Source organism: Cygnus olor, chromosome 1 (genome assembly GCF_009769625.2).
Source record: "Cygnus olor isolate bCygOlo1 chromosome 1, bCygOlo1.pri.v2, whole genome shotgun sequence".
Taxonomy (NCBI): domain Eukaryota; kingdom Metazoa; phylum Chordata; class Aves; order Anseriformes; family Anatidae; genus Cygnus; species Cygnus olor.
In genome coordinates, this window is record NC_049169.1 from 185,786,695 (window position 1) to 185,802,524 (window position 15,830).

Genomic DNA, 15,830 nt, shown 5'->3' on the forward strand with positions numbered 1-15,830 from the left:
AAGATTTCAGACAGCAGTTATAGATAAGACCCCAATTTACGTGGAACTCAGGAGAACCACCGTATTGTACAGATATACAAGTATGGTACAGTTTTAGAAGTAGTATTAACTGTATTCACAAACCACTGAACTCTAGTACTCAAAACTCAACCGCTGATGTCACACATATAGCTACTTTTAACTTCTAGAAAAGCTTCTAAATGATTTCTGAAATAACCTTATATATAAATCACATAAAACATGCATAGACAACCGTAATCTAATCAGTATTCTTCCAGATACCCAGCAAAATGCTTAATGACTGAAGATATTGAGTGCTAATGACAAATTTATTTTAACAAAGTTACTTTAGAAAGTTTTTATATGCTTATTGACCACCAAGAGTACACTTGCCTTAAGCAATTCAAGACCTGCTCTGATTGCCTGGTCAGTAGGTACACCCTCATCTTCATCATCAGCTGTTCCATCTATAGATTTGTTTACTTGCTTGATAAGGGCACTGAAGAGGAAGACAAAAACATGGCCTTGTGTTTACTGCAATACATATAAAACATAAGCCTATTATAAAATAAATGCAATTCATCTACATACACATTCTGATTGTCCTCATCTGCCATTAAGCATTAAGTTAAAAAACATTTAACCATCATGAATTAAGCAGTTACACGTTACTCTATAAGAATGACCAAGGAAAGAAAACAATTTGAGCATTAGAAGTAACAAATTCAAATAAGAATTATGATTAGGGTACTAGATCCTGTGGATTCTTAATAATTGATAGAAAATAACCATTAATAATGCTTAGTCTAACAGCAATAAATAAAATAACCATTAAACAGCTGTGCTGGAAGTTGATGAGAAATTTAAGAGACTTATCTCCTGCATATTTCACGTTGACAGTAATGCTTGTTTTTTTCTTACACTGTAACCTAGGAAGGGAAATGGTGATCATCCAAATGATCTTGTTAGTAAGTGCTGTAGGCAGCTTCCCTGTCAAGGACTGAACAATATTCAGAATATACCTTCAGTAAATTCTGTAGGGCATATTTATAATCAGTGGAAGCAAACAAAGAGACACCTACTCAGACTTTCCTTTTTTTCTACTCCTAATTGGACAAAAATAACCATCTATAGCAAAACAAAACAGTCTGACAGTCTCAAAAATGAAGAAGAAATTTAGTGATAATTTACTAAGATGGAAGATGACCAATTCTGCAGAAAAACTGAAAATATTTACTTTTTACTTTATTTTTTTCCCTGTGTTTACTGTACGGGGGTCAGTCAATAGGTACGTGGTGAAACAAGTATTAAAACTTTGCAACAAATTTGAACATTACTTTAAATGCACATTTTATATTGCTTCTGTGATTTTTTTAAATGCACTTTCAAATTTGAAAAAAGTCTAGCTATGCATTATACTTAATCCAAGATCAAAAGAAAAATTATGTTAAGAACTTCTCTGAAACAGATTTTTAAATGAAGTCTCAATGGCTCCATTACACTGTATGTGTGACAGGCAGAAACTGAAAAGCTCAAGTAATTAAAAGCCACGGACAGAAATTCCTTTTAATGGAGTCAGTCACTCACAAATCAAACTTCCCCCATCAGCAACAGATCCATTTTTACTGACAGTTTGTTCCAGCTGTGCTGAATGACAAATCAATTGTTTGTGCAGCTACACTCTGAATGAGGAGAAAGAAACCCCTAAGCTAGGAGAAACAGAAGAAAATATTGCAGGTTGCTAGGCCTTAAAAACTCTCCTCCTGCCATCAATCCGTTGCTGCTTGTGTTTAAAGACGAAATTAGAAACCCTGATTTCAAACTCTGATCTACAGTCAACAACACACACACAAAATTACCTGATGGATTCAGTATCAATGTGCACAGGAGCAATTCTCTCAAGAAGAAACTTTATCATTTCCAGGAAAGGATTTGTTGGTTGTTTTGGGTTGCCCAACTTCTTTGTAATTTCCCTCTGCAATTTAAGTTTCAATCAAGTTTATAATCAATTTAGTTCCCAAAACATTCACGTATTTTAAGAACTATTCTTACCACACATCCCTCAGCCTGTTTGCACGAACATGTTGGGCTAACAAGCATTTCTAACTGACTCCTTATTTTTTCATCATCTTCTAGAACTTGTGTGAATTTCTTCATGAAATCTTGAGCTTTCCCTGGATCAGGAAGGTTTCCTTTAAGTAAGCAAAAGAAACGAGTATTTATTTTAGTAAATATCAGGACTGTACGTTACACAAGTTCAAAGCCTCACACCATCATATTAATAAACAATTATTAATATTATTATATAATAAATTATATAATAAATATAATAAATATTAAACATCATAAAGAAAAAATACTTGGGACCTAGCCAACCAAATAGCATGATTGATTTTTTCCTCCACATTGGCCTTAAACAGTACTATTTTGCCAAAAGAACAGTTTGCATCTTTTAAAAAAAGCTTCATTTAAAACCAAAATTTCAGAATTGTAAAGTGGTTTTTTTTTTGCTAAGAGTTTAAGTTACACAGAAGTTCTTCTGTCTCCAAGATGCCTTCCTACTATTGAAACAAACTCTTGTGCATTCTCCTAACAACACTTACAATACTGACACATCAAAAAGAGGTAAGCCAGTACCTGTATAGTAGGTTAGTTAACATCAATTAATATATGTTCTATAATAAATGCTAAAGGACACACTGACACCTTAGATCATCTGCATTTTAAATTAATCTAGAAAAGTTAGAAACGTATCCAAAATGCCAAGTGATAATAAGCTTCATGACTAGAGATTTTTTACAATAAGCAATTCTTGCTTTTAGTTGTCTTAAGTTTTCACATCATACCATCACAACATATTTATTGTGATTTGCTACAAAACTTACCTGTTACAAAGCTTATTTGTTATAAGCTTATCTCAAGTGATTTTTAAAAGAAGAAATAAATATATTGACCGCAATTTTTAGATGGTATAAATACTTCAACTGACTTACTTGTTATTACCATCACTTTTGAGAATATAGCCTTACTGCTGGCATCTGTCTGCAAGTCACAAAAAAGAAAAATGTATTAAGTAAAAATTTTATATTATATATTTCCACTGAATGAGCAAAATTCCATAATGATGTATTATCAACAAATCAGCACCTATTATTTTGTTAACACATCAGTGTGTTAGAAACCGAAACACCACAGCAAATTTAATGCTGGATTGCTCCAGGAAGTAAAAGACAGAGAATGTTTCCACGGGCATCTTTCTCACATGCTATAATATTATTTTTTTTTTTTTTTATTATTACTACTTCTTAATCTACTATATAACCTCTGAACAGTTGTATAGCTACAACTATAAAATGACAGTCCTGTGAGAAAAAATTTAAATGAGAACACGACCACCTTTCAAGAGCTTTCACTGAAAAGCATCTCATTTTTAAAAGAATTCTGCTTCGCTGCCACCATTGCTAGAACTCTCTTTTAGAGACCTCCCTTTGTAACAGACAAAATTGATGACCGATAAGCCTAAAATTACACACAGGAAAACAAAGACAAATCAACTCAGAAAGAAGGCTCAGCTTAGAAGACAAATATTCTTTACACCTAAGTACTCAACACGAGGCAAACAAAGACCTGTGGTGGGCCTTTTCATCAGGTTCACGTCAGGAAAGAACCATTAAGCAGTAGTGCTGCAAGACACTAACATTTTTTTATGAAAGTCTTAAGATTATTATAGAGTAGAGAGAAAAATGTTCAAGGTAGAGGACAAAGTCTTGTTCAGGCATACATAGTTTGTTTTTTCTTAGTGAAATCCACACATAGATTTCAAATAAAGTTCAAACAAGCCATATCAGCTTTGGAGATAACAGTTACTAGTTATTACAATAACTTCGGCTAACACGGGAAAGTGTGTATTTCTAGAAGGAGTGTCCTTTAACTTTTTGGAGTACATTTCTGTTGTGCAGTTGATGAGGTACTACAAAAGAAAAGAGAATTTTGAGTTCTAACGTCATTGCAAAAAAAACGACAAGGAAATTAATCAGGCAATTTGTACAAACTCTTGCAATGTTTGAGAACAGTGCCAATCCCGGAAAGATTGGAGTATAACAAAAATACACCATGAGATTAAGATAAGCAGTGTTTTCAGTGAGTACTATATCTTGTGACATGGACACTTAAGCACATTGTTCCAGCCATTAAATATTTCTACAGAAATTTCAGTCACTTTTTAGCATCAGAAGAATGCTGTCTTTTTTGGGGCTTTTCACTGTCAGAGCTGAACATACATGTTCAGACAAGAAATTATGTGGGGGGAGACAAACAAAGAACCACACCAGAAATCAAATCTGGTGTGTAGATTTCAAATAATGTCACCTGATACAGAATCTCTGTATGTGCTCCTCTTGCAACTCTCAAAAACACCACCAACAAAAACCCACCCTGTATTGTGGAATTCCTTGTATTGGTTTGGTCTCCATTCTTCCAGTACTGGCTAGGTCTTCTAGTACTGGCTGAAGGTCTCATTAAAACAACATTTAAGATGCGCAAACTGCTAAGCACTCATCCGAATATGAAACAGCCTGAATCAAAAGGATTCTTTTACCTTTCAGTAGTATAACTCCACTGAATAATGACAGATTGAAGATATCAAGATACGTTTCTTTTCAGAAGATCTACTGTGGCATCTTATCTACATGACCTCGCATTCACAATATGGAAGCATCTGAACAGCAGCACATCTACAGCAAATAAAGCTTATACTTCTAATACAGACAAAACAGCATTCACCCAGTTTTCCACATGTGAACAAGCGAGTTTATTTTATTTAATCGTATACCATTACTGTAGGAGAAAATAAGAAGAGTTGAGATCTATGCTTTTGTTCTTCAGAAAAATATCTCAGCTTAAAGTTGGGTTTGATGTCTGTTCTGTCTCAGATTAGGAGAAGCTATGATCAGGAGAAATGGGAAGTTTCCTAACACATATTCAATCTCCTTGACAGCGCTTGTTAAGCAATAGTCCTTGCACTGGGGAAAGGCTAAAGCAGGGAAAAGGAAAAAAAAAAAAAGAAAAAAAGCCCAAAGGGGGGAAACCCTGTAGAATTTCTCTAAATGACAAAATAATTTTCCAAGATAGGGAAAAAACAGTGGAGTGGAAAATTCAAAGATCTATAATCACAGAATAATTTAGGTTGGAAGGGCCAACTGTAGCTCACCTGGTTGAACTGTCTACTCAATTTGCTCTAGTCCTCATTTAGTTGAGTTTTTAAGTATTTACAAGAATGGTTTCACAGCCTCGCTGGATAACCTGTTCCCATATTTGACCATCCTTACTGACTTATTTTTTTCCCTCCTTACTACCTACTCAAAATTCCCTTGTGGCAACTTTGTACTCTGATTCTTGTCCTATCTTTGTTGTCTTGGAGCTCTCACAATACCTACACTTGCCACAAGGAGAACACCTACAGGAGAAAAATGAACAATTAAGCTACTGTGATTAATAAGGGTAGAAGTTCGACCAAAGCGAAAATGGACGTATGGTAACATTACGTTATCTTCTAAAAGGTTACTAACTCATTTTGGTTTTGTTTCATACAAAACATTTGTTTCAACATAGTTTCTAGACTTCTGAATGAAAATTTAAAAAAAAAAGACACCTGAGCAGGGGCATGAGAGACATGAGAGCATTACAGATACAAGGGTAAGAGTTGCCTGAGCAGGGGTGGAGAGGAGATGCAAGGAGAACGTATGGCTCTAAAGGGACTGCGGCCAGTGGAGGAACCCAGGCTAGAGCAGTGGGTTAAGTACTGAGCTGCAGCAAAAGAAAAGGAACCACCACACCATGACCACAGTGTGTGGCAAGGGGACTGGAGACTGAACTGGGGAACAAAATTATCTAATAGGGAGCTGAAGGGTGTTTCTTGAAGAGCTTATTTGTGCTTGTTAGAAAGCTGCCTGGCAGAGAAGGACCTGGGAGTATTGGTTGATAGTCGGCTGAATATGAGCCAGCAGTGTGCTCAGGTGGCCAAGAAGGCCAACAGCATCCTGGCTTGTATAAGAAACAGTGTGGCCAGCAGGTCTAGGGAAGTGATTGTCCCCCTGTACTCGGCTCTGGTGAGACTGCACCTCGAGTACTGTGTCCAGTTTTGGGCCCCTCGCTACAAGAAGGACATGGAGGTGCTCGAGAGAGTCCAGAGGAGGGCAACGAAGCTGGTGTGGGGTCTGGAGAACAAGGCTTACGAGGAGCGGCTGAGGGAGCTGGGGTTGTTCAGCCTGGAGAAGAGGAGGCTCAGGGGCAACCTTATCGCTCTCTATAGGTACCTTAAAGGAGGCTGTAGCGAGGTGGGGGTTGGTCTATTCTCCCATGTGCCTGGTGACAGGACGAGGGGGAATGGGCTAAAAGTTGCGCCAGGGGAGGTTTAGGTTGGATATTAGGAAGAACTTCTTTACTGAAAGGGTTGTTAGGCATTGGAATGGACTGCCCAGGGAAGTGGTTGAGTCACCATCCCTGGAGGTCTTTAAGAGACGTTTAGATGTTGAGCTTAGTGATATGGTTTAGTGGAGGACTTGTTAGTGTTAGGTCAGAGGTTGGACTGGGTGATCTTGGAGGTCTCTTCCAACCTAGACGATTCTGTGATTCTGTTCACTTTCATTTCTCAATACCAGAATCAATAATTAAAAGTTTATGTTAATAGACAGCAAACTAAATTAAGAAATATCCCCTCACTCAGCACTGTGTTGTCACCCACAACAGCACCTCAGACTGCCTGAAAGCACAAGCTGTGTTGCCCACAACACCACAAGCTGCCTGAAATCACACATGCACTCCTGTTACACAAAAAACATTCAAGTGTAGAGAATCAATACTTAATCATGAAAGATGCAATGAAAAAGACATGGACAAAAGCAAACACATAAACAGAATACCCCATTTTCAATGCAATGCTTATGCTGACATTTATTAAAATTAAATATTTAATTTTAAGTCACACTTGATATTTTACAACCAAGAAAGCACTTTCTTTACTTCCCCCGAAAACAAAGGGAAAACTTGAAATTTCACTTTCAACTGAAATGCAGAATATATCAAGAAGCTAACTCAAGTTTTAAATGATGCATAAATGTATTTAAATTACACCAAAAATACAATAAAGTAGATTAAAATGATTTCAGTAGTCACTGAAACACGATGAATTATTACTGTATTAGCGGTTACTGCACTAAAGAATTCAATACAACATTACGGTATGTTTTAATTGCCCTAAAGCAAAATTATGAATTTCACTAAAATCACCTTGAATATAACTCAAACAGGACTGCAAGACTAAGATTTCAATAGAACTACTGCTATCTGCAAGACAGTAGCATTTCCAAGCAGACATTAGATAATCCAATTACACTTGTAAAAATGCAGTTACCCTCTCGTCGTGTTCAGACAATTGCAGTAAAATAATTCAGTCATTAAACTGCATTAAATTTACCTGTGATGTTTGAGTATATACACATATAAAAGACTTAAATATATGAACATGGACACAGTAACACTTTATAGGATACACTATTACTGTTAAAACACCAACAGATTAAACTTGTAGCACTGAAGTCAAGTCATAATCATGTTCCAAATCACATGCAGAATTTCACCTTATTTTTTTTTTTAATGATAATATGCATATACATACAACTAAAACAAATCTAAATTTTACTGTGAGTATATCCTAAATCTTCTAGATATGTCTATCTTTTAGAAATATGCCCACTAGGAATAAAAGAATTCAACACTAGTCTGTCACCTCCAACACAACATTTAAGAAGTTTCCAAGAGGAAAGAAAAACAAGTAACATATAAAGATAAAATACTCTCATCTCTCAAATGTTACTAATTTATATAAGATAAGAAATCAGGATGTTTAGGTATTTTTTCTTAATTACTCAATCTGGCAGTCAAAAATAATATACCATCTTTTTCTCTTGTTTGAGAACCAGAACAATCCTGGATGGCAACATGTAGCTCTCAAACAGGGGGAGCACATAATTTAATATTAAGTGGCTAGAAAAAAACTTTAAAAAAAAAATCTTAAAAACACCTGCTCTTACTGACAAAATATATACAGATTTCTTACTGAAAGCTTAGTCTAATGGAATCAAAATATTTTCTGTCATTAATATTAAGCTTCAGATGGAACTAATGGAAATAATGGAATCTTAAAAAGTTGTTTTTTTGTTGTTGTTGTTTATTGTTCTGTTTTGTTTTGTTGTTTTTTTTTTTTAAGTATAACTGCATATTCACTGTGGAATAAAGACAAATATAACTTACTTTTGGTTGTTTTATTAGGTCAACTAAATCCTTTACTTGATGTCGTAACAGATTCTGACATTTCCACATTTCATTCAATGCTCTAAAAAACAGAATGGAAGAAGAAAAGAGAAAAAAAGAGTTGTCAAAGTCTTCTATTCAATAAATAATGTAACTGTCCAACAAGAGCCTTTACATTATTTTAAATGTTCTTCTAAACGTCTTCTAAATATTCCTGTCACATGAAACATCATTGCTCTGTGAGCAAATTCTAAATGTTTCCTAATTGAATGATATGGAAAATTTAATTGATCATACTATACTGGTACAAAATGTGATTTTGAAACAAGTTTTATTTCAGACGCTTAACTATACTGCCTTTAAAAGAACTGGGAAGTAACTGATATCTGTCTTATAAAGAACTCATTTGTACAAGTCTGAAATCATTCTTCTAAAAACATTCTAAGAAGCAGCCTAAGATTTTTATCATCAAAACAATGTTTTTCTTACACAGAAAGCAGTTACTAGAACAAGTTGCGAAAAGTGGACATGATTAGACTTGTAAGAGATGCATTAGAGATAGTCTACAAAACTGAAAATCAGCACACTTTCCAGGAAAAATGATCTAAAAATTAAAAAAAAAATCTAGTAAAAAGAATTTTTAAAAAAATCACTCATTTTTAAAACTTCTAGAATCCACAAGTAAAGTCAGTCCTATTTAACTAACTGAATATACTGAATCTTTAAAATACATACTGCTGCATACGCCAACTGTAGAATTCAGAAGTTATTTGTTGCGTGAAATAACAAACACTGAAAAAATCCCATTCTGCACTTTGTTTAGCCTATACCAAAATTGCTAGAACAGTAGCAGCTTTTATTTTTAATACATTATTCTTTATTTTACTGTGCTACACCATTGTAACTTATGCAGGCATGTTAGACAAACTCAGGAGATTCAAACACAAATTTCTCTAGTATTTGAATGCTGTGGGTGGGGTTTTTTTAGCCAATCTATGATAAACAGTCTCCCACATGAGAAAAATTACATTTAATTTTCAAGTGACTGGGTACTACTAAATGAAAAACAAAGTAAAACTAAGTAAATTCAATCACAACAATGAACATTACAGCAGCAAAACTGGCATTATTCAAATTCACATACATGCACTAATTTTAAGGCAAGTAATTACCTTCTCCAAACAAAATTGGAAGTAAAATGAATATTGAAGGAGAAGAGACAAACAAATAATTCCTTCCCACTCTGGAGTTATCCTGGCTGCCAAAATGAGGAGTATGTTGATTCTTAAATCTTCAGATAAGATCTAAAGCTAGTCAGCGCTACTAATCTGTGTTATCTCTTTCAAGACATAAAAGGACTAACATGCACTCAAAAGCTTTTTGCCAGTTCTTTGGCACTACTATTTTTTCGCTGTTTATGGTTAAAGGGTACCACACCTTGTTAAAAACCACCCTATTAATTTTTTCAAACTCTCATTTGAAGAGATTACAACATACAGTATTAATACATACTGTACAATACATACAGGAGATCAATACATACAGTATTGCTATATTCCATTTACTAATAGTTGTTGAACTACCTTTGTCCACTGGCTTAGGGTACTCATAACAATTTAGAACTAACTTACAACGACTGTATTAAAAATTATTTTGCAAGTCAAAAATAGCACATACTTCACAGCATTTGAATCCAGTGTTGCATAAAGGTAATACAAACATTTCATTCGTTCATTTGTTTCCAAGTTGTGAGGGACCATGTACTGAGCAAAGATGCGTTCAACAAGTAACCTGAAAGACAGTGTTAAGGAACTGTTAAGCAAGAAAGGGGTCTTAAATTGTTAAAGTGTTTGTTCAGAAATTCTCAGACATCCTAGAGATCAGTTGTGGCATATAAAGACATATTTATTAAAAAAACTAAAGTCAAGTCACCTAACTTCCAATAAAACTCAGCATAAATTAAACAAAAAGATACCATTATGGAAGATGTACCGTTAATGTTAGCAGTAGGACATTTAGGAGATGACATTACCATTATCAGATTTATTAACCCAGATAGAAATCAAAGGATTTTAGAGAAGGATGTCTCTTAACTGTTGGCCCAAAGGATAAGTATTGCAGTCAATTTTTGAACTGACCCCATATACAGGGCTTAAAATACGAGGAAAAAAAACAGAAAAAATAAAAACAGTCACATTGACCATTACATGTTATCATGAAGCCCAGAAGGAGAATTCAGATACTAGTCAGAAGAAACTGGCTTTTTCCCCACTCCTCCCTGGCCCCTTCCTGAAGGGCTGAGTTTATCCCATTTCTGTTGCTTCCACAGTAAAAATGCAGGTACATTCAACAATAATTTTGAAATGAATGAAATTAACGAAAGCTTCTGCTATGACATGGAAGCTCCTCATTTAGAAACAGGAGAAAAAAGGATTAGGTCTGACAGTTACTTAGGACAGACAGTGAAATAAAACAAAAGGAAAACCACACCCATGTTTCGATCATGTACGTTTTTAGGCTAGAAATGTGAGTAAAATCCTCATCCTTACACACAAGCTTAAGTTACTAGAGTCATCCAATGGGATCAGGTGGTCAAAACACAAACCCAGCTAGCTTAAAAAGATCTTGAAGTTTAAGAAATTGTGAATGAATAAGACTGGACCTGATGATCCAGACAGCTCCTTCCACTTCCATGGTACCAAGAAACGACTGATTATTTTGCAGGCAACTTTTTAAGAGTGTAAATTTTTGAAAAGATTTGTATGAGTTTGCAATGCCATTTGTATTTGATCATGCTGTGAAGACCAAAGACCCATCTCCAAAGCCAACAAGTCCAACTGCTTAGTCAAGGCAGACTAGTTCCCAAAGTAGTTCCTAATGTGCAACTCTTTTTCAATACGAACAATGAAATAGGGCATACAGCTGGGATGACAGAGTCATTGCTTTCACCACAAATCACAAGGCTCTAATTCTGGGCTGTTATCATACAGAAAAACTAACCTTCCACAGAGTGAGATGCCTTAACCATCGCCACTATATTTACTAATTGGACTTGCAAGTCCAAAGCAAGTTTGTTAAGGCAATTTTACTTACTGGATTTTAACATAAAAATCAGCAAGTTACTGAAAGGTAAACAAAACCCTCCTTTATGAAAGCAGTGGTGAAGTACAGGTTGGGAATATTTCAAAATTTTCAGCTTCTTACAATCACTTTTGGCCTTACACAAGCAGAAGAAAACAGCAAAGAACAAAATTTGGCTGTGTAAGATTATGCACTTGATAAGAACACACACAATTATCAAGTCGTCTTCTTGTCAGCACTTAAGCTTGAAGGAAAAACAAGATACCACACTTATCCACAGAAAACCCAGCTTTCAAAAGGTGGACTTACCGATCATCAATACTGTTCTGATAATATATATGCAGAAGTTTATCTTTTATCCATGATATCTGTTTTGCAGCTTCTTTTCCTGCTTCTGACTGTAATGAGTATTTCTTGTATATCTGTGCAAGTCCCATCATAGCTTCTTTCCTCACTCTCCACTTGGGAAAAAGAAATAGTACCACAGTTTAGCAGTTCAAAACTCAAATTTGAAAAGACTGAGGAGCTTCCTGGTATTTTCTATTCTTCCCCAAAATAAAATAGTTTGAGTTATAAGTACAGTTTCTTCTCATTAAGACAAATACTGCATTATATCTATTATGCTAAGCACTTCAATGTAGGTAACTACTATGCAAGTACGCTTCTTGATTTTTGAATTGTTACAAGTTTAAGCCAACACCCTTTTTCACAGATCTGCATCAAATACTTGAGATTGTATTATGTCTGCACCATGGGAAAGCATGTCACCAAATGAAAAATCAGGAGATAATACTAATTTTAAGTTTGCCATTAACAGCCTCGTTTACCATACTCTAATGTAAGCAGAAAACATCCTAAGTTTTGCCGAATAACGAAACATAGCTAAACTAAATTTCAAGGCTATTCAAACTTGAAAGCTACTACACCCATTTGCAGTTTTTCAATGAACTAATTAAAGGCAGACAACATAGCCACTTCTGACGGTGGAACAATTTGCATTAGTAATCTACCATACATTTTGAAACTTGTTCTCAAAATATCATAAGAAAAATGTTAGAATATCTTACAAGGGTCTCATTTTACTCAAAAACTACTATGAAAACTAGACAACAGGAGTGACATAATCGTTCTTCGGCATATAGTATTTTTTTGATCATACTACATTAAATAATAATACAGCACAATAAAAAATGTTGCATTCCAGTCAGGGGCAAAAGCTATCTCATTAAGCACACTGTCTCAAAATTTTTTGCATTATATGGGTTTTCGTTAGTAATTTTAAAATTAGCTCAGCATTCTTAAGAAGCTTTGCTTTTAAGAAAAAGACAGCTAATTACAGTAAGATACAAAAGACTAGAAGTATAATGCATAGCCACCATTAGTACTTAATGTCTTACCCGCTTGTCCAGTGTTCGTTCTCTGACAAAATTAAGCAGGTGATCATTGACAAGCAGAAGATCTTTTTTAGCAGCAGTAACTATGGATACTATAACATCATGCCTTATTGCCTCTTCAGGATCATGTGACCTTACTTTAAGATATTCTGGGGAAATAAAATAAAATAAGCACTTCAGTTGAGGTATACAACTTCAGATACTTTTATTTCTCTAGAGGCTACCCAATGGACAGAAACAGAAAGCCATGGGTTTCTACAGTTTTGAGTACAGACAGTAAGAAGCCACTAATTTTTCCTAAGATTAACTGGAATGTGAATAATAAACTTTTTATTCACTTAGAACACTCAATACTTATGTTTCTGGCGTTAAGGAAATAAGAGTTGAGAGATTAAGTTATTAAAAATTATTTCTTGTAATAATTAGTTATAATCTACATTTGCAACTATTACAGTCCAAGAGAACTGCATCTATAGAGCTGAATAGATGCTGAAGTTCTTCTAAGAACTTGATATCCACACTACATACACATTTTAAAGTCTTACTTCAGGCTAGAGGCTACTCTCTTCCTGCAGATTCCTATAACTAGTTGACAGAGCACATCAGTTGCACTCCTGAACACAGCTTCTGTACTTTCCCAAAGGAATCTGGTTCACGTGCTCCAGAACACTCCGCAGTGTGAACCACATGAGCATAGCAAGCAGGGACAAATCAAGAGACATACTTAAGAAGCATGCTCTTTCACCAAGCTAAAATGCTTATTTAGACAAAACCTAATTCATTCAACATAGAACAGTTTTTTTCTAGATTATGTTGGCATATTGCTACATATTTGGTACTACCAGAAATCTTACACCATCAACATTTTAAGATTTCTGCTTATAAATATCAAATGTTTTAGCTGCTTAATATCATTTTAGAAAACTGCCAAAGCACAAAACAGACCAGCAAAGTTCATTTATCTTTTTAGAAGTACGTGTTCTAGGTTAATGTAGTCACACACACAGGCAGGAAAGCACACCAAAAAAAGACATTAAGATCACTGTATGCAGCATACATCAGTGAAACGCTGAGAACATTACGAAACCTTGAAAATTCAAAGCTTGCTCTAAATAACCAGAGGTTACTGCACTCTTATTACTGTTCAATGAAGAGTGAAAATTTTCAAGTCTCATCTGAAATACTGACTACTAACATTGCTGGTAATCAGTACAAGTGTTGGAAAAGCACATCAAGAAACGAAGCTTTGTATTTATGGAAGTTATGAAATTTAAAAATCAAATAGCTTTTAAAAATTGTTCCACATGAAAACATAATAAACTAAAACAAATGAAGACAATTGCCATTGTGCAAAACAATTCTTTTCTTCAACATCAGTGAGCGAAAAATTTTATGAACAATTTGACTTTTATAAGCATTGTGGGGAGAGAGAGGGGCAAGCAACATTACATTTCCCAGAGGATACCATTAGAGGGGGCACAAAGTCTTTCAGCAATGTCAAAAAAAAAGGAAAAAGGAAAAAGGAAAAAAAAAGAAAAAAGAAAAACTTGAAAATACACCTCTGATAAGCTTTACCATTCCATTAAAGAAAGATCCAGAAACTATTTTCTTTTTTTTTTTCTCTAAAAAAACCTGCCTTAACAATACAATTAACTATGGGATTATGGGATAACTATAGCTTGCCTGTATTTGTATGAACTGACAAATGTTCAACAGGCAGGAGTGCAACCCCATGCAATTAACAGCCCCTTAAATTTTCTGCTTAGAGGAAATGGTCAAAGATAACACCTCCAAAGAACAAGTGGGAGTTTAGTGATCAGGGGAAGATACTGTCTTCGTTATAAGCTTTGAAAAAAATCAACCCATTCTCTTTAATTGCACTTCTGCTCATTAAGAGTGGGATCTTATTATTGTCTATCTCCTTATTGTCACAGGGAGCAACAAATACTATATGCTTCTACCCATGCCAGTTGCTTTCTTCCTACAGAGGTCTTGAACTGCCAGTTGATTTTGGTACAAAGGAGCAGAAACCAATGGCTGTGGTCACAGTTCCAAGGACTGTTTTGATACTTTAGACAGTTGCTGCATAATATTTACACACTTCTGCTTTGTGGAACCCATGTCTCTGTTCTGCACCCTAATAAATGCCATGACTGTTTTGTTCGGCAGGCTTATTTTGCCTGGTCTCATGGTGTTTAATTTCAACAGCAGTTGGGAATGCAGCTACTGTAAGAGAAGGAGGGTGTTGTCTTTGATTAAGGCATTCTTCATGCACAAACCCCTTAGCCTGAGAGCAGTGCTCAAAGCAAGGGACTCTGCAATTTGGAAATCTAACCTCAATTGTCCCCTCTATAACGTCACAGAATGTTACTAAGGATGACAACTAACCTTCCTGACTTCTCCAGAGACTTAAAATTGAATTTTAATGTTATAGTAAATCTGGTACCTGTTAAGTCTTTTGCTAGGTCAGGATGGTTCATAAGGCAGTGACTTGCAAATTTCACACATTCAAGACGAATGGGTACATGGATATCATTAAACCTATTTACAAACAAGACAATGTATTACAACAAGAAAAAATATCATTCACCAAAGCAAATAGATCATTTCCACGCAGTCTCAAACAATCTCTAAAAAGATTTTTATGCCTCCCATGCACAGTTACTTGTGCAAAACAGCTCTAATTTTATGGTATTAATTTGAATTTCTTTAACTTAAGAACAAAAGTGCTGTACTCATGTATTAATTCATGTTCTATACAGGAAGGGAAATATCTTCTCCTAGTACACATGAAAAACTCGGGGCAGACAACAGCTATTTAGTGAAAGATGTCTCACACATTTTAAGTATCATTTCTCTGATGCTCCACTTAGTTAATCATGAACTATGTATCTGCAACTGAAAAAGGTTTTAAGATTGTGATGTTGTTCTCCTCTTTAAAGACAGACAGCAAACCAATCTAACCTAGTACAAATTTCTTCCAAAATGGATCATTCAACTTCTGTAAGACTTGGTTTTAGAAGACTGAATTAAATTTGATGCTTG

General features: G+C 35.0%; 1 protein-coding gene across 7 annotated transcripts in view; it reads right to left on the reverse strand.

Moving 5' to 3' along the window:
- The window catches only part of PDS5B (PDS5 cohesin associated factor B), a 116,678-nt gene that overhangs the window by 46,385 nt on the left and 54,463 nt on the right, over positions 1-15,830 (reverse strand). For all 7 annotated transcript variants that reach the window (XR_005815978.1, XR_005815977.1, XM_040543864.1 and 4 more), the window contains exons 10-18: positions 15,232-15,326; positions 12,789-12,934; positions 11,701-11,852; positions 9,988-10,101; positions 8,311-8,392; positions 2,994-3,042; positions 2,053-2,192; positions 1,860-1,975; positions 394-499 (exon numbers count right to left, since the gene is read on the reverse strand). Coding sequence is in view for 5 of the 7 variants with exons in the window: in XM_040543864.1 (XP_040399798.1) it covers positions 394-499; positions 1,860-1,975; positions 2,053-2,192; positions 2,994-3,042; positions 8,311-8,392; positions 9,988-10,101; positions 11,701-11,852; positions 12,789-12,934; positions 15,232-15,326 (1,000 nt within the window). In the remaining 2 variants the exon portion in view is untranslated. The remainder of the gene's footprint in view (positions 1-393; positions 500-1,859; positions 1,976-2,052; positions 2,193-2,993; positions 3,043-8,310; positions 8,393-9,987; positions 10,102-11,700; positions 11,853-12,788; positions 12,935-15,231; positions 15,327-15,830) is intronic.